Below are 23964 nucleotides of genomic sequence, written 5' to 3'. Positions count from 1 at the left end.
AATGTTCATAAATGACCAGCATGGTCGAATAATAATAAGGCAGAACAGTTGAAACTGGAGCAGCAGCACGGCCAGGTGGACTGGGGACAGCAAGGAGTCATCATGTCAAGTAGTCCTGGGGCATGGTCCTAGGGCCGCGGTTCAGTTGAAACTGGAGCAGCAGCACGGCCAGGTGGACTGGGGACAGCAAGGAGTCATCATGTCAGGTAGTCCTGGGGCATGGTCCTAGGGCTCAGGTCCTCCGAGAGAGAGAAGGAGAGAATTAGAGAACGCACACTTAGATTCACACAGGACACCGAATTGGACAGGAGAAGTACTCCAGATATAACAAACTGACCCCAGCCCCCGACACATAAACTACTGCAGCATAAATACTGAAGGCTGAGACAGGAGGGGTCAGGAGACACTGTGGCCCCACCCGAGGACACCCCCGGACAGGGCCAAACAGGAAGGATATAACCCCACCCACTATGCCAAAGCACAGCCCCCACACCACTGGAGGGATATCTTCAACCACCAACTTACCATCCTGAGACAAAGCTGAGTATAGCCCGCAAAGATCTCCGCCACGGCACAACCCAAGGGGGGCGCCAACCCAGACAGGATGACCACATCAGTGAATCAACCCACTCAGGTGACGCACCCCCTCAGGGACGGCATGAGAGAGCCCCAGCAAGCCAGTGACTCAGCCCCTGTAATAGGGTTAGAGGCAGAGAATCCCAGTGGAAAGAGGGGAACCGGCCAGGCAGAGACAGCAAGGGTGGTTCGTTGCTCCAGAGCCTTTCCGTTCACCTTCCCACTCCTGGGCCAGACTACACTCAATCATATGACCCACTGAAGAGATGAGTCTTCAGTAAAGACTTAAAGGTTGAGACCGAGTTTGCGTCTCTGACATGGGTAGGCAGACCGTTCCATAAAAATGGAGCTCTATAGGAGAAAGCCCTGCCTCCAGCTGTTTGCTTAGAAATTCTAGGGACAATTAGGAGGCCTGCGTCTTGTGACCGTAGCGTACGTGTAGGTATGTACGGCAGGACCAAATCAGAGAGATAGGTAGGAGCAAGCCCATGCAATGCTTTGTAGGTTAGCAGTAAAACCTTAAAGCTCTGTTTTGTTGGAGGGTTTTCATGCAATAGGCTTAGGCCTATGTTTTAGTGCAGTGCAGATTCTGAGGTTCTTGATTATTCATTGTCATTCAAATTAAAGGTTAATTTCGTTTTGATATTCCAAAATGTTGCAACCTTAACTTGACAGAATTGAGGAACATCCAACCCAACGTCACAGATGAGTTGGTTCTGTAATTGCAGTGGTTTCTCATTTTCAGACCAAATGACACATGATTTCAATGCTCAGTAAAAGCCTTCTAAATGCTGATTATACACTGGCTGTATGCAAATGGTTTGTTTTGTCTATCTTGATCCCAGGAGGATCAACTGTGTATTTTTGTTATTGCCTGTTTGGCTGAAATAAGGGTTACTGTGGTCGAGAAATGGTCTCTGTGTTTTCTTTGCTAGTTTAGACCTATATAAGAGGCTTTACTGCTTTAAAATGGAGGTTTGTTTTGGTATGACTCATCAGACAAAATGCAGTCGATTAAAATGAGGAATAGTTTATTGTCCATGTCAATCCCAAAGATGGAGAATGCCAAACCATATTTCATTAACATAACCATTAACATAAATTAGATATACTTGGGCAAGTCCGATGGATGAGCAGATTGAAATGTTAATTTTCAGCATCCGTCTTTCATTACTTCTGATCTTGCACTCTTTGCCTATTCAGCTGAAGGGGAAGTTGTGCTGCACTCGCGGGGAGGCAGGATGTTATAACTTTCTCTGTTTGATGTGTGTTTCAATGCACGGGACCAGAGATGCTGTATAATGACGAGACTATCTTGTTTCCGCTTTAACAATGAGAGTCGTTGTCCCAAAGGCGGGAAGGCAGGCGGTCTGCATATCGTGGACAGATTTTGACGGGAGTGAACCTTCTCGCTCTCTGACGGGACTCTCTTCTTTCGGTACTCGCTATCTGGATGCAATGGTTTGTGGGAAATGCCTCCACATTTCAGCCTTGTAGGAGATGAGCCGAGATTCAACAAAGTAAAAGTATTTTCTTCTTCGTTGAACAAACGTATTGGGGACTGCGCGCGGTACTAATACACAGCATTAGCTGCACTTTATACATGTGGACTGGAATGCACGCGAATAACTTTCCGTAGTCTTTTTAAAGCAACGTATTCAGACTTAATTGTTGGATATCTGTGCACAATCTCGCAGCAGGTAAAGTTTTTTTTGTTGTTGGATGAAACGCTGACACGGTGGTCAATTGAATTCCAATTTGCGATGAGACGATTTAGTGCTATTTACTCGCATGAAACACAAAACCAACAACTCACCAAATGTGACGTATAACCAACGGGACGCAGGAATGTTTGGAAGGTGAGATTATCCATGGCACAGTTACAAATTGGCAAGTAGGCTGCACTGTTGTCTTTTTAGGAGGGTGGAGTTTAGGAGTGTCCTTTTGAGAGAGATTTTCAACAGGTTTCTTCTCAGTAATGTCTCATTTCTCACTTCACGAAACAACTAAGGCTATGTTTAGACGGGCAGCCCAAATCTGATATTTTTCCACTAATTGGTCTATTGACTAAACACATCAGATTTTTTTCCAGAACTGTTCTGGTTGGTCAAAATACATATTGAGAAAATATCAGAATTGGTCTGCCTGACTTAAAGCAGCCCATGTAACGTTCAACGGTAACATTTGTGCCGCTAACGTTACTCACTAAACTGAGCTCTTTTGGTTGTCTTTTTTTAGTGCATGGAATCATGACATATATTCGTTGTTTTAGTGAATATCCTTTCAAAATAAGAAAATACATTCTTTATTACCCTGGAATTGCGTGACAGTCAGAACGAAGCACGTGATTACCAAAGCAGCTTTCTGTTTCATTGTCTATAATTAAACGATACGTTTCAATCAAATGACACGTGCAGTTCATGGTTGCATTTATGAAAAACTATTTGAATTATTAAATTATTTCCTTACGATTCACACCAATTGTTTTGCTCCACGTCAGGGATTCATCAGTCAACCACTGTCAATTTAGTGTGTTCTGCTTTCACATTACTAATGCCATGGATGCTTTGACTGAAATAGTCATACATTCAAGCTTTTGATTATCTTTTGTCTGCTTATTTCCTATTAACATTTTGGATGTCTTAACGATAAGCTCTTCCTGCTACTATTTTGTAATTGGCAAAATGACACATGCACATAACCTATCTTTTGACTCACAAATACTCTAAAAAGTCCAGTTGACTGAGAAGCTATATTGAAAAGGCTGTATAGTATGTGTTTTTATCTGGCTATATCAACTGGACTGTGTGTGTGTGCTTACGCTGGGCTATCCTGAGTGAAGAATGCCAGACATTCTTTGATGTATTGCATTGGATTTGCAAAGGATACCTGGCATAGCGTGTTGCCTAGGTAACTCCTTGAGGGATGAGTCAGTGAAGCGATGTCCAATTTGAAGAAACAAGTTTGTAGTCCATGTCTAGCAATACAGTTGAATGAGGTGATTTCTGAGGAACAAGAGGATAAACCTTTATAACCCATCGGGCAGCTGTACAATAGATGAAGCTGAATCTCCCTTGGCTTTCACTTAGTTGTGCCACACAGTGGTAGATATCTAGAACAGCATCCTTAACTCTCACTCACTCACAGATAACCTTTGTGTATGAATTCAAGCATGCTTTTTTAGGACACATGCCTACGAGATGAATGTGCTCGGTCAAGTAAACAGTGGTCCATTGCTATGGTCGGAGGAGTGCTGACATTAAATCGAGCACTTGAGGAGAACTGAATAAATGGACCATACCGTCTGCGCAACATCTCAGTCAGTAACACCCCAGGCTGGTGCCGACAAACACTGTTTCATAGATAATGGCACAAACCTACATTTTACTTAGCAGAAGTTGTAGCCATATTTGTTAAGAAAGAAAATTGGGAAGTGTTTGAGTTATAAGATGATAGAGTAGACTGCACTCCTGAGCAAGTTCACCTTTTCTGTCATGGCCTCAATGTATTTTCAGTAAGCTTTTTCTAAATTAAATAATTGAAACCAAGGGCATTCATGTCCTGTAAATACCATGATAAGTAGTGCCACGGTTCCATAGTGCAAGCAGCCAGATTGTGTTTAGGTGACATTTTAAGGATTAGGCTCGGGCAGCAGAAAGTAAAGAGAGTCCTGTGTGGCTCAGTCGGTAGAGCATGGCGCTTGCAACGCCAAGCGTCGTGGGTTCGATTCCCACTGGGGCCACCCATATGTAAAAGTAGTGGCCCCAGCCGACTTGTAAGTCGCTTTGGACAAAAGCGTCTGCTAAATGGGATATATTATATATTATAAAGTATTTTCACTAATTGTTTCCCTCAAATACATCTGTGTTATTTCACATTGCGTTTTTGTGCCAGATCCACAATCCAAAACGCACTGTAAACTCCCTAATGAAAAATCATAGTTTCAAAAAATACTTTGTATAGCTTTATTATAGTTTTGGTTGGTGCATAGCTCTATAAATATATGTTTTGGGGTCACTATATTGGCTGGACAACTTCAGTTATTGATTGTATAAAAAATAAAAAAAGGTTTTAGTACTTGGGCCTCTACTCAATAGACAGTTATTGGTTGTATAAAACATGGTCTTAGTACTTGGGCCTCTACTCAAGACAGTTATTGGTTGTATAAAACAAGATTTTAGTACTTGGGCCTCTACTCAATAGACAGCTATTGGTTGTATAAAACAAGGTTTTAGTACTTGGGCCTCTACTCTATAGACAGTTATTGGTTGTATAAAACATGGTCTTAGTACTTGGGCCTCTACTCAAGACAGTTATTGGTTGTATAAAACAAGGTTTTAGTACTTGGGCCTCTACTCAATAGACAGTTATTGGTTGTATAAAACAAGGTTTTAGTACTTGGGCCTCTACTCAATAGACAGTTATTGGTTGTATAAAACAATGTTTTAGTACTTGGGCCTCTACACAATAGACAGTTATTGAAACAAAGGCTGTCTTTTTGTGCTAGATTAACAATCAGTTTACTTTAACGTGTGACTACCATTTGCTCAGTTAAATGCAGAACTATGAAAAACTTGGTTTTGTCTAACCTTCAATAGTGAATTTTTGTTTGTCTTACATTGCTCCACTGACCCAGGAATGTGAATTCTTCACTAGGGCTGTGGTGCTGGAATTGAAACCGTTCCGTATTTTCACAGTATACAGTTCCTTCAGAAAGTGTTCACACCCTTTTACTTATCCACATGTTACAGCCTAAATTTAAAATAGATGAAATAAGGTTTTTGTGTCACTGAGCTACACAATACACCATCATTTGAAGGTGGACATATTTTTATTTTTTTAGATTATTTTAGAAATTTTAATAAATGTAAAGCTGAAATGTCATCAGACTAAGTATTCAACCCCTTTGTTATGGCAAGCCTAAATAGGTCCAGGAGTAGAAATGTGCTTCACAAGTTTACATTTAACATTTACATTTAAGTCATTTAGCAGACGCTCTTATCCAGAGCGACTTACAAATTGGTGAATTCACCTTCTGACATCCAGTGGAACAGCCACTTTACAATAGTGCATCTAAATCATTAAGGGGGGGTGAGAAGGATTACTTATCCTATCCTAGGTATTCCTTGAAGAGGTGGGGTTTCAGGTGTCTCCGGAAGGTGGTGATTGACTCCGCTGTCCTGGCGTCGTGAGGGAGTTTGTTCCACCATTGGGGGGCCAGAGCAGCGAACAGTTTTGACTGGGCTGAGCTGGAACTGTACATCCTCAATGGTAGGGAGGCGAGCAGGCCAGAGGTGGATGAACGCAGTGCCCTTGCTTGGGTGTAGGGCCTGATCAGAGCCTGGAGGTACTGCGGTGCCGTTCCCCTCACAGCTCCGTAGGCAAGCACCATGGTCTTGTAGCGGATGCGAGCTTCAACTGGAAGCCAGTGGAGAGAGCGGAGGAGCGGGGTGACGTGAGAGAACTTGGGAAGGTTGAACACCAGACGGGCTGCGGCGTTCTGGATGAGTTGTAGGGGTTTAATGGCACAGGCAGGGAGCCCAGCCAACAGCGAGTTGCAGTAATCCAGACGGGAGATGACAAGTGCCTGGATTAGGACCTGCGCCGCTTCCTGTGTGAGGCAGGGTCGTACTCTGCGGATGTTGTAGAGCATGAACCTACAGGAACGGGCCACCGCCATGATGTTGGTTGAGAACGACAGGGTGTTGTCCAGGATCACGCCAAGGTTCTTAGCGCTCTGGGAGGAGGACACAATGGAGTTGTCAACCGTGATGGCGAGATCATGGAACGGGCAGTCCTTCCCCGGGAGGAAGAGCAGCTCCGTCTTGCCGAGGTTCAGCTTGAGGTGGTGATCCGTCATCCACACTGATATGTCTGCCAGACATGCAGAGATGCGATTCGCCACCTGGTCATCAGAAGTTTCATGGACTCATTCTATTTTCAATAAAAGTGGTTAACACAATTTTTGAATAACTACCCCATCTCTGTACCCTACACATACAGTTATCTTGAAGGTCCATAAATCAAGTAGGGAATTTAAATAACAGATTCAATCACAAACACCATGGAGGTTTTCCAATGCCTTGCAAAAAAGGGCACCAATTGGTAGATGTGTAAAAAAATAAACAAAGTAGACATTTGGGTATGGTGAAGTTATGAATTACACTTTGGATGGTGTATCAATAGACCCAGTCACTACAAAGATGCAGGTGTCCTTCCTAACTCTGTTGCCGGAGAGGAAGGAAACAGCTCAGGGATTTCACCATGAGGCCAATGGTGACTTCTAACAGTTCCAGAGTTTAATGGTTGTGATATGAGAACTGAGGATGGACCAACAACATTGTAGTTACTCCACAATACTAACCTAAATGACAGTGAAAAACAGAAAGCCTGTACAGAACATAAATAAATATTCCAAAATATTCATCCTGTTTGCAACAAGGAAGTTAAGTAATACTGCAAAAAATGTGGCAAAGCAAATTTAACTTTGTTTTGAATACAAAGCATTATATTTAGGGCAAATCCAACACATCACTGAGTACCACTTCATATTTTCAAACATGGGGGTGGCTGCATCATGTAATGGGTATGCTTGTAATCATTAAGGACTGGACAGTTTTTTTGGAGGGGGGGGGGGGGGGATACAAATAAATGGAATACAGCTATAAGCACAGGCAAAATCCTAGAGGAAAACCTGGTTCTGTCTGCTTTCCAACAGACACTGGGAGACAAATTCACCTTTCAGCAGGACAATAACCTAAAACCCAAGGCCAAATATACACTGGAGTTGGTTACCAAGATGACAGTGAATGTTCCTGAGTGGCCTAATTACAGTTTTAACTTAAATCGGCTTGAAAATCAATGGCAAGACTTAAATGGCTGTCTAGCAATGATCAACAACCAACTTGACAGAGCTTGAAGAATTTTAACAAGAATAATGGGCAATTGTACAATCCTGGTGTGCAACCAAGAAGGACTCGTAGCTGTAATCACTGCCAAAGGTGATTCTAACATTTATTAGCTCAGTGTTGAATACGTATTTAAATGAGATTTAATTTTCAATAAATTAGCTACAATTTCTAAACATGTTTTGACTTTGTTAATATGTGGGTGAGGGGAGGGGGATATATTTAATACATTTTTTAATTCAGGCTGTAATTTCTGAAGGCACTAAGAACTCAAAAATAACCCTTTCATTTCTTGTAACCTAGCACCATTTCACAGATCAATACAAGTTGTTGCCTCACATAAAAAAAATTCTGCATAGCAACGTGTGTTTTGAGGATGAGTCAGGATGGTGTCAAAGAGGAGCACGTCTCCACATCCCTCCCCTCACTACTTAGTACACTATAAAGGGTTCAGTTTGTGATGCAGCTCATATATATATATCCGTCCAGCTCTTTAGCCCTGGGCCCTCTGGCTCTGCCAGAGAGCTTTCCAAGTATAACACTGCCGTGGGTGGAGCGCCTGTCGTTCGGATCCAGTACACATCTCACTCCATCAAAATTAGTAAAAGGCACTGGCCAAGCTCCTCCTTTTAGTCTCTCAGGATCACTGGACAAGCTCCCCCTTTTAGTCTCCCAAGATCACATATTCCTGCTCTTATTGTGGCTGCTGTGAGAAAGTAATCCATCCAGGTGGTAATAGGTGTGATGCGTGTTGTCCATCTAGTCTAAGCGGTAATGGGTGTGATGTGTGTCAATCAAATGTTATTTGTCACATGCGCCACATACAACCGGTGTAGACCTTACAGTGAAATGCTTACTTACAAGCCCTTAACCAACAATGCAGTTAAGAAAATACCCCCAAAAAAGCAAGAGATAAGAATAAGAAATTATTAAAGAGCAGCAGTAAATAACAATAGCAGGGCTATATACAGTGGGTGCCTGTACAGTCAATGTGCGGGGGCACCGGTGTCGAGGTAATATGTACATGTAGGTAGAGTTATTAAAGTGACAATGCATAGATAATGAGTAGCAGCAGCAGCAGCGTAGAAGGGGGGGGGGGGGGTTGCAATATAATCTGACTAAGCATACAAGTATCTGACTGAGCGGTGGTAGGCAGAAGCAGGCGCGTAAACACTCATTCAAACAGCACTTTTGCGTTTTGCCAGCAGCTCTTCATTGTGCGTCAAGCATTGCGCTGTTTATGACTTCAAGCCTATCAACTCCCTAGATGAGGCTGGAGTAACCGAAGTGAAATGGCTGGCTAGTTAGCGCACGCTAATAGCGTTTCAAATGTCACTCGCTCTGAGCCTGTGGTTGTTTCCCTTGCTCTGCATGGGTAACGCTGTTTCGAGCGTGGCTGTTGTTGTTGTGTTCCTGGTTCGAGCCCAGGGAGGAGCGAGGAGAGGGACGGAAGCTATACTGTTACACTGGCAATACTATAGTGCCTATAAGAACATCCAATAGTCAAAGGTTAATGAAATACAAATGGTATAGAGAGAACTTCTTACCTGGGAATATTGAAGACTCATGTTAAAAGGAGCCACCGGCTTTCATGTTCTGAGCAAGGGAAACTTAAATGTTAGCTTTCTTACATAGCACATACAGTGCCTTGCGAAAGTATTCGGCCCCCTTGAACTTTGCGACCTTTTGCCACATTTCAGGCTTCAAACATAAAGATATAAAACTGTATGGATCGTTCAGAGATCCTCACTGAACTTCTGGAGAGAGTTTGCTGCACAGAAAGTAAAGGGGCTGAATAATTTTGCACACCCAATTTTTCAGTTTTTGATTTGTTAAAAAAGTTTGAAATATCCAATAAATGTCGTTCCACTTCATGATTGTGTCCCACTTGTTGTTGATTCTTCACAAAAAAATACAGTTTTATATCTTTGTTTGAAGCCTGAAATGTGGCAAAAGGTCGCAAAGTTCAAGGGGGCCGAATACTTTCGCAAGGCACTATATTACCCTTTTACTTTCTTCTCCAACACTTTGTTTTTGCATTATTTAAACCAAATTGAACATGTTTCATTATCTACTTGAGGCTAAATTTATTTTATTTATGTATTATATTAAGTTAACCTCTAGCGTCAAGCAATCCCGTATCCGGGAGCGTAATCATAGCCTCAAGCTCATTAGCATAACGCAACGTTAACTATTCATGAAAATCGAAAATGAAATAAATATATTGGCTCACAAGCTTAGCCTTTTGTTAACAACACTGTCCTCTCAGATTTTCAAAATATGCTTTTCAACCATAGCTACAAAAGCATTTGTGTAAGAGTATTGATAGCTAGCATAGCATTAAGCTTAGCATTCAGCAGGCAACATTTTCACAAAAATAAGAAAATAATTCAAATAAAATCATTTACCTTTGAAGAACTTCGGATGTTTTCAATGAGGAGACTCTCAGTTAGATAGCAAATGTTCAGTTTTTCCAAAAAGATTATTTGTGTTGGAGAAATCGCTCTGTTTTGTTCATCACATTTGGCTAAGAAAAACCCCAGAAAATTCAGTCATTACAACGGCAAACTTTTTTCCAAATTAACTCCATAATATCGACAGAAACATGGCAAACGTCGTTTAGAATCAATCCTCAAGGTGTTTTTCACATATCTATTCGATGATAAATAATTTGTGGCAGTTGCCTTTTCTCCTCTGAACCTAATGGAAAAGTGGACACAGCTGGAGATTGCGCAATAATTTCGATGGAGGACCCTAAGCGGACACCTGGTAAATGTAGTCTCTTACGGTCAATCTTCCAATGATATGCCTACAAATACGTCACAATGCTGCAGACACCTTGGGGAAACGACAGAAAGTGTAGGCTCATTCCTGGCGCATTCACAGCCATATAAGGAGACATTGGAACACAGCGCATTCAAAATCTGGGGCATTTCCTGTATGAAATTTCATCTTGGTTTCGCCTGTAGCATTAGTTCTGGGGCACTCACAGACAATATCTTTGCAGTTTTGGAAACGTCAGAGTGTTTTCTTTCCAAAGCTGTCAATTATATGCATAGTCGAGCATTTCTTCCTGACAAAATATCTTGTTTAAAACGGGAACGTTTTTTTATCCAAAAATTAAGAGAGCCCCCTATATCGAAGAAGTTAAAATAAGTGTTAATTCAGTATTGTTGTAATTGTCATTATTACAAATAAATATATTTTTTTAAACTTCTGATTTAATCCGTATCTACTTTTTTGGTCCTCCAATAATTGGTATCGGGAAGGACAATCACAATTGGTCAAACCTCTGTAGTGCCTTAGGGTCAGAGGCCGAGCAGTTGCCATACCAGGCAGTGATGAAACCCATCGGGATGCTCCCGATGGTGCAGCTGTAAAACCTTTTGAGGATCTGAGGACCCATGCCAAATCTTTTCAGTCTCCTGAGGGGGAATATGTTTTGTTGTGCCCTCTTCACGACTGTCTTGGTGTGCTTGGACCATGTTAGTTTGGTGATGTGGACGCCAAGGAACTTGAAGCTCACAACCTGCTCCACTACAGCCCCGTCGATGAGAATAAGGGCTCGGTCCTCCTTTTCCTGTAGTCAAAAATCATCTCCTTTGTCTTTATCACATTGAGGGAGAGGTTGTTTTCCTTGCACCACATGGTCTCCCTACAGGCTGTCTCATCGTTGTCGGTGATCAAGCCTACCACTTGTGTCATCAGCAAACTTAATGATGGTGTTGGAGTTGTGCCTGGCTGTGCAGTTATGAGTGTACAGGGAGTACAGGAGGGGACTGAGCACACACCCATGAGGGGCCCCCCTGTTGAGGATCAGTGTGGCGGATGTGTTGTTACCTACCCTTACCACCTGGGGGCAGCACCATCAGGAAGTCCAAGATCCAGTTGCAGAGGGAGGTGTTTAGTCCCAGGGTCCTTAGCTTATCGATGAGCTTTGAGGGAGAGGTAGAAAATGTCAGTGAAGACACTTGCCTGTTGTTCAGCGCATGCTCGGAGGACATGTCCTGGTAATCCATCTGGCCCTGCGGCTTTGTGAATGTTGACCTGTTTTAAAGCTCTTACTCACATCGGCTGCGGAGAGCGTGATCACAGTCGTCCGGAACAGCTGATGCTCTCATGCATGTTTCAGTGTTACTTGCCTCGACGTGAACATAGAAGTTATTTAGCTCATCTGGTAGGATCGTGTAATTGGGCAGCTCTCGGCTGTGCTTCCCTTTTTGTAGTCCAAGCAAGCCCTACCACATCCGACGAGGGTCGGAACTGGTGTAGTATGATTCGATCCTAGTCCTGTATTGACACTTTTCCTGTTTGATGGTTCGTCGGAGGGCATAGTGGGATTTCTTACAAGCTTCCGGGTTAGAGTCCCACTCCTTGAAAGGGGCAGCTCTACCCTTTAGCTCAGTGCGAATGTTGCCTGTAATCCATAGCTTCTGGTTGGGGGTACAGTTGAAGTCAAAGTTTACATCCACTTATGTTGGAGTAATTGAAACTCATTTTTCAAACACTCCTCAAATTTCTTAAGAGATCGGGCTACTTTTTTCAACATTCTGTTAAAAATCGCGCAACATTTCAACGTCCTGCTACTCATGCCAGGAATATAGTATATGCATATGATTAGTATGTGTGCATTGAAAACACTCTGAAGTTTCTAAAACTGGTTAAATGATGTCTGCGACTATAACAGAACGTGTTTCGTGGTCAAAATCGCAAGGAAACCTGATCGCAAAATCGACGAAGAAAAAAATCAATCAATCAAAATCAATAATAGATAACGATGGGCTTACAGTTCCTACAGCTTCCACACGATGTCGCCAGTGTTGTGATTTCTATGCAGCTAAATCCTTGGTCATATGAGTAATAGGCACAGCCTTTCGTCGGGTACACAGCAGGAAGAAATGGAAGGGGGAAAGTGGACTACGTTTTTCAAACTTGTTGCTATTGCATACAGATCGCTCCGTGAGCAATTTGATCGTTTATTAACGTTTACTAATACCTAAAGTTGGGTTACAGAAGTAGTTACAGAAGTGTTTTGTTAAAGTTTATAGGCAACTTTTTTTAATTTAAAAAAATAACGTTGCGTTTATAAACTGTGTTTTTCCTGGATCACACAGTCTTCATAAATGGACATTTTGGGTATACAAGGATCGATTTAATCGAAAAAAAGACTCAATTGTGATGTTTATGGGACATATAGGAGTGCCAACAAAGAAGCTTGTCAAAGGTAATGAATGTTTTATATTTTATTTCTGCGTTTTGTGTAGCGCCGGCTACGCTAATTCTTTTGTTTACGTCCCCTTCAGGTATTTCGGGGTGTTGCATGCTATCAGATAATAGCTTCTCATGCTTTTGCCGAAAAGCATTTTAAAAATCTGACTTGTTGGCTAGATTCACAACAAGTGTAGCTTGAATTGAGTACCCTGCATGTGTGTTTTTAATGAACGTTTGAGCTTTAACGAGTGCTATTAGCATTTGGCGTAGCGCATTTGCATTTATTGTTGGCAAGGTGGGACGCTAGCGCGTCGGGTTGCCCAGAGAGGTTAACAAACTATAGTTTTGGCAAGTCTGTTAGGACATCTACTTTGTTCATGACACAAGTAGTTTTTCCAACAATTGTTTACAGACACATTATTTCACTTATAATTCACTGTATCACAATTCCAGTGGGTCAGAAGTTTACATACACCAAGTTGACTGTGCCTTTAAACAGCCTGGAAAATTCCAGAAAATTATGTAATGGCTTTAGAAGTTTCTGATAGGCTAATTGACATCATTTGAGTCAATTGGAGGTGTACCTGTGGATGTACCTACTTTCAAACTCAGTGCCTCTTTGCTTGACATCATGGGAAAATCAAAATGAAATCAGCCAAGACTTCAGAAAATAAATTGTAGACCTCCACAAGTCTGGTTCATCCTTGAGAGCAATTTCCAAAAGCCTGAAGGTACCACGTTCGCAAGTATACACAAGTATAAACACCATAGGAACATGCAGCCGTCATACCGCTCAGGAGGGAGATGCGTACTGTCTTCTAGAGATGAACGTACTTTGGTGCAAAAAGTGCAAATCAATCCCAGAACAACAGTGAAGGACCTTGTGAAGATGCTGGAGGAAACGGGTACCAAAGTATCTATATCCTCAGTAAAACGAGTCCTATATCGACATAACCTGAAAGGCTGCTCAGCAAGGAAGAAGCCACTGCTCCAAAACAGCCATTAAAAAGCCAGACTATGGTTTGCAACTTCACATTTGGACAAAGATCATACTTTTTGGTGAGATGTACCCTGGTCTGATGACACAAAAATAGAACTGTTTGGCCGTAATGACCATCGTTATGTTTGGAGGGAAAAGGGGGAGGCTTGCGAGCCGAAGAACACCATCCCAAATGTGAAGCACGGGGGTGGCAGCATCATGTTGTGGGGTGCTTTGCTGCAGGAGGGACTGGTGCACTTCACAAAAAAGATTGCGTCATGAGGTAGGAAAATGATGTGGATATATTGAAGCAACATTTCAAGACATCAGTCAGGAAGTTAAAGCTTGGTCTCAAATGGGTCTTCCAAATGGACAATGACCCCAAGCATACTTCCAAAGTTGTGGCAAAATGTCTTAAGGAGAACAAAGTCAAGGTATTGGCGTGGCCATCACAAAGCCCTGACCTCAATCCTATAGCTAATTTGTGCAGAACAGAAAAAGCGTATGTGAGAAAGGAGGCCTACAAACCTGACTCAGTTACATGAGCTCTGTCAGGTGGAATGGACCAAAATTCACCCAATTTATTGTGGGAAGCTTGTGGAAGGCTACCCAAGAAGTTTGACCCTAGTTAAACAATTTAAAGGCAATGCTATCAAATACTACTTGAGTGTCTGTAAACTTTTGACCCACTGAGAATGTGATGAAAAGAAATAAAAGCTGAAATCATTTTTTCTCCTATTTCACATTCTTAAAATAAAGTGGTGATCCTAACTGACCTAAAACTGAATTTTTACTGGGATTAAATGTCAGGAATTGTGCGAATATGAGTTTAAATGTATTTGGCTAAGGTGTATGTTAACTTCCGACTTCAGCTGTTTGTACGTACAGTCACTGTGGGGAAGACGTCATCGATGCACTTGTTGATGAAGCCAGTGACTGATGTTGTGTACTCAATGCCAAAGGAAGAATCCCTGAATATATTCCAGTCTGTGGTAGCAAAATAGTTCTATATTTTAGTATCTGCTTCATCTTTATGCGTGCCATCCATCCAGGTAGTAATGGGTATGATGCGTGCCATCCATCCAGGTAGTAATGGGTATGATGCGTGCCATCCATCCAGGTAGTAATGGGTATGATACATTTACAGTTGCTTAATTAAAAAAGTCAGGCAGACACACACTCACACACAGCACTAGACAGTGTATTAAACCATTTTTTGTTTGTTTTTAGAGCATTGGGTTATAGTAAAATTATGGGATTAAACACTGGTATGTTGATGTAGGGAAATGGGATGCAAATGGGAAACGCTGTCACAGTGACCTTCTCTAGTCCTGCCTGATGTTCAGGGCCATGTTCAGTATGCAAATGTTGCAGATAGTAACACTTCTAAATGTCCTGAATCGAGCTGGCATGATACCTTTATATATCATGAACCTATTTCACATGCTGTTCCAAATTGTTCCCAACTGAATGCTCCTCTGGATAAACAGGGCCATTTAGTTTGACTCGTTTTGCTCTGTCTTCCACATGTTCCTTTTTTTGCAGTGGTTTAATTGCAATAGTAGTACATTGTAATTTCCAAACATTAAAAACATAGGTCTCTGTAATAGAAATGTAGGCTATTGTACTGCTGTGTGCTTGTACGATCAACAGGTGGCAGTGCAGTATAATCTATTGGGCTTTCTATTTTACCCAGTACAGTGTTGAAAAAGCCCACCAACTCTTGACTGGCTATATTGTTTTCATTTATAAGCACAGTCATGTGGTATTGCTCCATGTTATCCACTCTTATTAAGCACATTAGTATTGCAGTTGTCCTAAGTTCCTGGTGAGGTATGGCTGATAGAAATAGACCTTTCGTACCAGCTGACCTTTCAACTCCATTACTGGATATTGCGCTCCATTGACTAGGATTTTACGCCTGAGAGTGATGCAATTAATTGTGTTACTACCAATGAACCAATTTACAGTAGGCCAACATTTGCACAGAAGTTAGGAACTCAAGTTGTTTCTCAACTCTACAGTTTTGTTCAAATTACGTTTTTTTAATTTAGAGGTTGTCCTTGTGCAACATCAAATCGCTTACCATTCATCATGGTTCATCATGCCACCTGCCCGCTGTGCCAGCCTTGCTGGAGAGAAATGGACCGAGCAGCACACACACACCCTGGATGTTGCAGCTTAATTGCTACTGACACCGCCTCTCATCGGGGCCGGCCCTGTGCGAGTACTCCCTAATGGCTGGTCCTAGCTGGTCCTTGTCATTCCCTCTTTTCTCTCTCTGTGTTGTGAGTGGATCCACTGTGTTCTATTTGTGAGGCAGCAGAACCTGCTCCTCTGATCCAGTACTGTGTTTAGATACTGCATATACCCCATTACATCATCTCACTGATCTAGTTTGAGGATTCCCCCCCCCCCGATGCCCACTCATGGTGATTTTTGTATTTTTTAAATGTTGGACTGTCTGGTTAGCTGTAAGATGGTTTCCTTTCTTAGTCTAGGTACAGGTCGTCATTATAAATAAGAAATGGTTGTTAATTGACAGGCTGGCCTCGTTTGAAAGACAATCTGCTGTATTTAGCCTAGCAGTGTGTACGAAGTACACTATTTGTACTTGGCGTCACTTCTAATGTTGAGTCAATGGGAAGGTGATCCCAGTGCTAATACTGCCACCATCACAGTCTGTCTTTATTTCACCCATCAGCATGAACTTAATGTGCAGCCATTATCTTCCCAGCAGGTAAAAGCAATTGACATGACATTGTCAGGAATGAAAGGCAAACTACAAAATAAGCACTTGACTCCCAGGATCCACTGTCACTGCAATCTGATGTCTCCAAGGAGTTTATGTGAAAGATTTCAAATGAGTGTCAGGCAGAAGAAAAGCACAGAACTGGATTGAAAAGCACAGAACTGGATTGAAAAGCACAGAACTGGTCTAACAGGTTGAAACGGGGAGGGACAAACCTGAACTTGTCAATTTTTTAGAAATGCATGTTTTAGTTTTTCCATGAATGAATACGGCCCTTGTTTGACATGATTAATCTATAGGTTTCTGGGACCAAGCTTTTCAGTGTGTGATCCCCATTGCAAGCCCTTCAAGGTGTGCTCTACATTCTAGATTTGTGTGTTGACTTGTAGGCGACAGGTTTGACCAGGGTCATTTGTGTTTGGGGTAATGCTTGGTTATTGTGCCCTGATAAACATCTCTTTCACTCTCCCTCTTGCTCGCTTTCTATTTCTCCTCATCTCTCCCATCCTTCTCTCCCAGCAGTGATGCAGGGCTGAAGACGGCGCTGTCGGACTGGGACTCAGACATGGGCAGCACGGAGCGGCTGAAGGACAGCACGGACACACTGCTCAATGGAAACCGAGGAGACCAAGAGGGGGCCCAGCGCCTCGCACGACGGCTCTACCACCTGGAGGGCTTTCGCCGCTCCGACGTGGCCAAGCACCTGGGAAAGAAGTGAGTGTGTCCTACCCTCTACTGTTATTACCTAACCCAGGTCTCCTCCACTCCTTCTCAGACTCTGTGGCCAAGGACCTGGGGTCGGTTGCATAAAACAACATCTTCAGTTAATTTCATCCTTTTCTCTTAGTTTCCTTAACTTTAAGTTAGATGCGCAAAACATTTAAAGATGAATTTCCCCCTTAAATTAAGTGAAAAATATAAGGGTGCCCACAAGGCCCCTTAACTGCTTTATTCAGTATGGATATCAATCTAAACAGCATTTGTGGAGGTGAATATTGCTTTCATCTGTTCTGCTTACATAAGGAAAACCATCAACCAGCTAGCTACTTAGCTAAACAATGGAAGGTGCACAATCTATGGCTACAAAGTTAGCTGGCGTTTTGTTTGTTTACCAGCATAATATCACTGCTTATCTAAAACACAGTTTTTGACAGGGAAATTACTGCTCTTTGCTGAAAATGTTGTGGTGCGGATGGTTATGAATTTCTTTCCATTTGTGATGAGTCAATGAAAGGTCAACAAACACGATCTCCCAACCCTAGAAATCCCACACATGCAAAAATCCAGTATTTTATTTGCATGCTGGCATCAAAAATAGTCCTGGCTAAACAGCCGCCAATACAGGCTTGGTCTTTGCTTCATTTATGCATTTGTGGTCTCATCACTTTCTAGTTGCGTCGCCAATGCCTCCTTATTTAGCGCACTCCTTTTGACACTAGCTCTATGGGCCCTGGTCAAAAGGAGTGTACTAAACAGGGCATAGGGTGCCATTTGGAATGTAGCTTTGGGCAGGATTTCCTTTGGTTCTAGCGACTCATCCAATTTCCTAATGCTGCCGGTCTGCTTCCCTGCCAGGCCTGAACGTTGCCCTGGGGTGCAGCTGTTCTGCCTCTAGGACCCCAATCCTTTTATACACCCCCTCACTCCAGAAAAATAGCACCTCCTCCTCTCCACCTGCAATAACCTCAGCACACACACACCTACCTCTCACAGGCCTGTCAGACAAACACTTCAAAATGCCCCAAAATTTGACCCCTCAGTGGTATTGATTACATACCACATTCTATAAATTATTATTTTGTGTCTAGGCTGCACCAGGGTTGATGTGTGTGTGGTGACAAGCACTACAAAGAAATAGGATATGCTTGTCCTGTCTCAAGGATTAGATTCTACTACATGACTCGCTACTGACCTCCACCAGATGTGAGATACTTAAAGATGCACTACGTTGCAAAATCACGGGCATTAATATGGAGTTGGTCCCCCCCTTTGCTGCTATAACAGCCTCCACTCTTCTGGGAAGGCTTTCCACTAGATGTTGGAACATTACTACGTGGACTTGCTTACATTCAGCTACAGAAGCATTAGTCTGTTTGGGCACTGTTAGGCGATTAGTCCTGTCTCGCAGTCGGCGTCCCATTTCATCCCAAAGGTATTCGATGGGCTCTGTGCAGGACAGTCAAGTTCTTCCACACCGATCTCGACAAACCATTTCTGTATGGACCTGGCTTTGTGCACAGGAGCATTGTCAGGCTGAAACAGGAAAGGGCCTTCCCCAAACTGTTGCCATATAGTTGGAAGCACAGAATCTTCTAGAATGGCATTGTATACCGTAGTTCCAGGGAAGGGAAATCTGAACGCTAAGGGGCCTAGCCCGAACCATGAAAAACAGCCCCAGAACATTATTCCTCCTCCACCAAACTTTACAGTTGGCTCTATGCATTGGGGCAGGTAGCGTTCTCCTGGCATCCGCCAAACCCAGATTCGTCCGTCGGAACGCCAGATGGTGAAGCGTGATTCATCACTCCAGAGAACGCGTTTCCCCTGCTCCAGAGTCCAATGGCGGCGAGCTTTACACCATTCCAGCCAACGCTTTGCATTGCACATGGTGATCTTAGGCTTGTGTGCGGCTGCTCGGCCATGGAAACCCATTTCATGAAGCTTCCGACAAACCATGCTTGTGCTGATGTTGCTTCCAAAGGCAGTTTGGAACTCGATAGTGAGTGTTGCAACTGAGGACAGACACTTTTTATGCGTTTCAGCACAGGGCAGTCCCATTTTGTGAGCATGTGTGGCCTATCACGTTGCAGCTCAGCCATAGTTGCTCTTAGACATTTCCACTTCAAAATAACAGCACTTACAATTTACTGGGACAGCTCTAGCAGGGCAGAAATGACGAATTGACAGATCAGTACTATAGTGGTTTATCTTGCTGTTCATGGTAATTTAAGATTAAGATCACACGGTCCAATCGAAATTTGACTTCCACCTTGTGCGGGCCTCTGCCTTGCACAATGGCAGGCAATGGCATCTAGGATTTGATTCCAGCAACCCTCTGTTTGCCAGCCCATCACCAGGATTCGAACTGGCAGCCCTCCGGTTACTGGCTCACCTCTCTAAGCGCTAGGCTACCGGCTGCCCCAATGTCATATAGCTGTCTCAGTTTAACCATGACATCAACTTGGAGTGTGTTGTTAAAGAAGTTGTCACAAAAAGGATCTGACATGTTCAGAGATTCAGCTAATGAGCAATGTGTCAACATGGAACATCCCACTAACACCTCAAAAGGATATGGTTACTAAGTACCTTCACCTCCAAAAGGTACCAAGTGCTTTTACACACACAGTCAGAACACTCTTGGAGCCACCAGCTGTCCCGCACTAGCTACCTTCAAACAAACACTTCCTGTGCTCTTTAGTATGGTTGATTCAGGAGAAGGTGGGCCATGCATAGGCCACCAATGCCTTGAATCCTCTTGACATCTGAGCCACTCATCCTGTCAGTTACGCCCCATTCACCAGCCCCGCGCTTGGACCACTCCCCTCACTTAGAAAGACGAACATGCCTAATGAGACGAGCAATTGGATCGTCACTTACCATATGATCACATAGTGACTTCTCTTTTTCCGCAGAAACTGGCAAAGAGCAAATTCCTGTCTGCTCCGTGGGTGTAAATGGGGGGGGGGGGGGGGCCTGGTTGTTCTGCCTCAACCATTCTTGGCATTTCTGCTGCTACTTTCCTACAGAGCTTCACCACCATCCGCCATAAGCCTCTTGTTCCAAGCTGCTGCGGACGCTGCCCTCACCCCCCCCCCCCCCAGTACCTGTGTGGCACTCACCTGATGGACGCCCTCTACCTGGTGTGCGGAGAGAAAGGCCTAAAGAGAGACTCGGATCTTCTTCCAAAGTTCCTCTCGCTGAAATCGGTCCAGGAGAATGAGGTAGAAGAGTACCAGATGGATATGATGGTTCAGAGAGGCATCTTGGATCAGTGCTGCCACAACCCCTGCAACGTTTTCCACCATGAGTAAATACTGCAACTGAAGCACTGACGTCACACAGCTTGGCCTGCCTCACTCACTGCCCAACGCTCAGAGACAAAATCACGTGTCTCAAAGATCTGCTTTAAGAACAAGAGTTCTGTGAAGAAAAAATGTAAAAAACGTTGACAACAATGTTGCTGGCAAGGAGAAAGAAAAGGAGATGATTGCTCTCTTTCTCTCTCTCTAATAATCAGTGGAATAGTATCCTGGGCCCTGATTTTTGTTTTTATTTTGTCATTCCAACTCCTAAGGTAATTTAAAACAGATCTGGGACCAGGCTAGTTGAAATGAGTAGCATAATGACATCAGACCGGTCTGTTGCATAATTTGACTGCTGTGCCAGAAGGCTCGGATTGGAAAGTTTTTTTTCAAAACGACAAACTGATGAGAATTGAGGCAAATTAGATAATCACCACCAATTATCATTTTAATTACACTTAGGAAATTGAGCAGAACAAATTAGGCTTATTAGCATATTTTAGTAAGACGTTATGAAATGGTATTAGGGCTGTTTTGTTTGTCAATTGCCATCCTCAGCGACTTTGGGTTCTTTTATGAGCTCTATACAAAACCTATTGCACCAACATACTTATGCCAAATTCTGGAGAGCTACTCCCCAGTACACCCACTACAGTCAAACAGCCTGCTAACACCAGCCGCAAATCTGTGCCGCATGGGTGACGAGGCCTTCGCACATGTCCCCTCAGCTCTTCAACTCTCAACCTTCACACGTGTCCCCTCAGCTCTTCAACTCTCAACCTTCACACGTGTCCCCTCAGCTCTTCAACTCTCAACCTTCACACGTGTCCCCTCAGCTCTTCAACTCTCAACCTTCACACGTGTCCCCTCAGCTCTTCAACACTCAACCTTCACACATGTCCCCTCAGCTCTTCAACTCTCAACCTTCACACATGTCCCCTCAGCTCTTCAACTCTCAACCTTCACACGTGTCCCCTCAGCTCTTCAACTCTCAACCTTCACACGTGTCCCCTCAGCTCTTCAACACTCAACCTTCACACGTGTCCCCTCAGCTCTTCAACACTCAACCTGCACATGTCAAGGAGGCAGCTTCAATTTCCTCATTTAAAAACAACTGAAGACTGACCTATTCCAGCTAACTTTTGTTTGATTGCTTAATCTGCTTAGTCTGTCTTTGACATCAAAATATAACCTAATGCATAGTTTTTTTCCTTTCTACTTTTTGTTGTTTTTACCTGTTTGTGCGGTGAGGGTGGAGAATTATTATTAGTATTCATTGGAATAACCCCAACATGAATTGGCTGTCAGATGCACACTGATTTTTAAGGAGAGTCTCTGATCAAATACAGTGGTCTGTGTCGCCAAGGAAACCAACTCCTACATTGCTTTGTCCTTTATTCTGACTATTCCCAGATACAGCTGTAGTGGCCAGTAATATTTGGGGTGTGTGTGTGTATATATACAGTATATAAGATACTATAAATACTTAACATGCGACTTGTAATTAGCCTATTAGAATGTTTTTCTGATTCCATAAAGATAATAAAAAATATACAAGCAAGCATTAGGCAATGAGTTGACGTTGACTAGCAAGAATTTGTCTGAGAATTTGTCTGAGAATTGTCTATGTCAAAGGCAGAAATTGTATTAAAATTGTGCAGTGAATGGATTCACATACAAGACGTAAAGCTTAATTTACAAAGCATACTTCTCGCCGTATAGATCCTGAACTTGGAAGACAAAGCATGAACAAAGAGATTTGATCATATAACCTTCCCCTGTGGACTGGGTACAGGATAAGAGAGAACAAAGGCATTTCATTCTGAAGGTGTCACCTTTCAACATAAAACCAAGACAGAATTCCTAAGACTAAAAAACACTTTGCGTAATAGTAAATCAGAGTTCACCCTGTGCAGATGCAAGTTACCACCGAGATCATGCATCCATGGATAACAACAGTTATCTAGAGTAAACAAGTTTCAGATAGATACCATACATGATGGATACTATAGAATTATTCTGTCACAATATTCAGTCCACTGAATACTTTAACAGATATGCATTTTGGCTAGTCCTTGGGCATTGTCCTTTGATCCTGGTCCATTTGCAATGTAACTCCAGGTGTCAGAGCACATAAATTAGGGCCAAGCCGATAAAGCCCAGATAAAACCCCAGCTAGAGCCCTAGGTAGAGCCTTAGGTAGAGCTAGAAGAAAGTGGAGTTGTACTTGTCCTCTACAGGACATCATTTGTTGATTGAAACTGGAACAGGTTTTTATTCTCTGGGCGTTCATAGAAACGCAAGTGTATTTTTCCCTTCTAAATAACAATGAATCTAACGCTGTGTAGAAGTCAAGGCCTGCTGTGTTTTAGGTATGAAAGTGATGTGCTCTGTACATGGCTCTGTACACGGCTCTGTACAAACCAGTAAGAGCCTGAGATCCTTGACCCTGTCAGGGTAGTGTGTGGGGAGTTTTGAATCCTCGTGGCAAGGCAACAGTAACCTATAAACTATTTACTTGTGAGTTTTGTTACTGGCAATTGTGGTCTTTGGTGTGTATCTAAACACCATCTTTTTTTCTTACAGCAATGACTTCAGCAAGATGGTTGCTGAAGAGTACCTTACATTTTTTGAATTTACAGGGATGACATTGGACCAATCTCTCAGGTAACCATTTATCACTATTGTAGCCATTTGACACATTTAGTTCAAGCATGAAGGCTACAAAGGCATTTCTCAAAAAATAGAGGTTTAATGCCTGCCACCCCAGTAATCCAAATAAATTACATCATGACATGACCAGTGTTTTGTTTTTCCTCAAGAGACCCAGGGTCCTCTTCAAACCCTGATATTGATGTATGCGCTTCATTTCATCTGACTTGCTGCTTCTGTGTCCTCAGATCTTTCTTGAAAGCTTTTGCACTAATAGGCGAAACTCAGGAGAGAGAACGGGTTTTGATCCACTTTTCCAATAGGTACTATCAATGTAACCCCACCGTCATCTCCTCACAAGGTACTTGTTAACTTCTTTGTGTCTAAGTGTTTTGAGTGATTAAACAAGATTGAATGACTGGCAATATGAAAAGTGCTTACCCAATGGCTGACATACTGAGATATGACAAAATCTTTGGTTTGTGCTGAAGGGTTACTATTTGCTGTGTTACTTCCACTAGTTATATACTGGGTGGTGCCAGCCCTGAATGCTGATTGGCTGACAGCCATGGTATATGAGACTGTATACCATGGCTATTGGCAAAATATTTTTTACTGTTCTAATTACGTTGGTAACCAGTTTATAATAGCAATAAGGCACCTCGGAGGTTTGTGTGATATACGCTTTGCGTCGTGCATAAGAACAGCCCTTAGCCGTGGTATATTGGCTATATTCCACTCCCCCTCGTTCCTCATTGCTTGATTATATCGTGTAGCTTCATTGGCTCAGTAGTCGTATTAGACTAGTCTTTCTAACTGTCCATTTCAATGGAATCAAATGCATTGGTTTTTACCTTCAAATGC

General features: G+C 42.8%; 1 protein-coding gene across 8 annotated transcripts in view; it reads left to right on the top strand.

The window, feature by feature from the left end:
* Positions 1-23964, top strand: part of psd3l (pleckstrin and Sec7 domain containing 3, like) — a 150734-nt gene that overhangs the window by 58725 nt on the left and 68045 nt on the right. For 4 of the 8 annotated variants that reach the window (XM_064943475.1, XM_064943473.1, XM_064943477.1 and 1 more), the window contains 3 exons: positions 16946-17140; positions 23035-23115; positions 23349-23461. In XM_064943475.1, the coding sequence (XP_064799547.1) occupies positions 16946-17140; positions 23035-23115; positions 23349-23461 (389 nt within the window). Of the gene's footprint in view, positions 1-1840; positions 2436-16945; positions 17141-23034; positions 23116-23348; positions 23462-23964 lie in introns of those variants that run through there. The other 4 variants (XM_064943476.1, XM_064943474.1, XM_064943480.1 and 1 more) reach the window with 3 other exon arrangements.

Source organism: Oncorhynchus masou, chromosome 28 (assembly GCF_036934945.1).
Source record: "Oncorhynchus masou masou isolate Uvic2021 chromosome 28, UVic_Omas_1.1, whole genome shotgun sequence".
Taxonomy (NCBI): Eukaryota; Metazoa; Chordata; class Actinopteri; order Salmoniformes; family Salmonidae; genus Oncorhynchus; species Oncorhynchus masou.
This window is presented reverse-complemented; position numbering and strand designations above follow the sequence as displayed.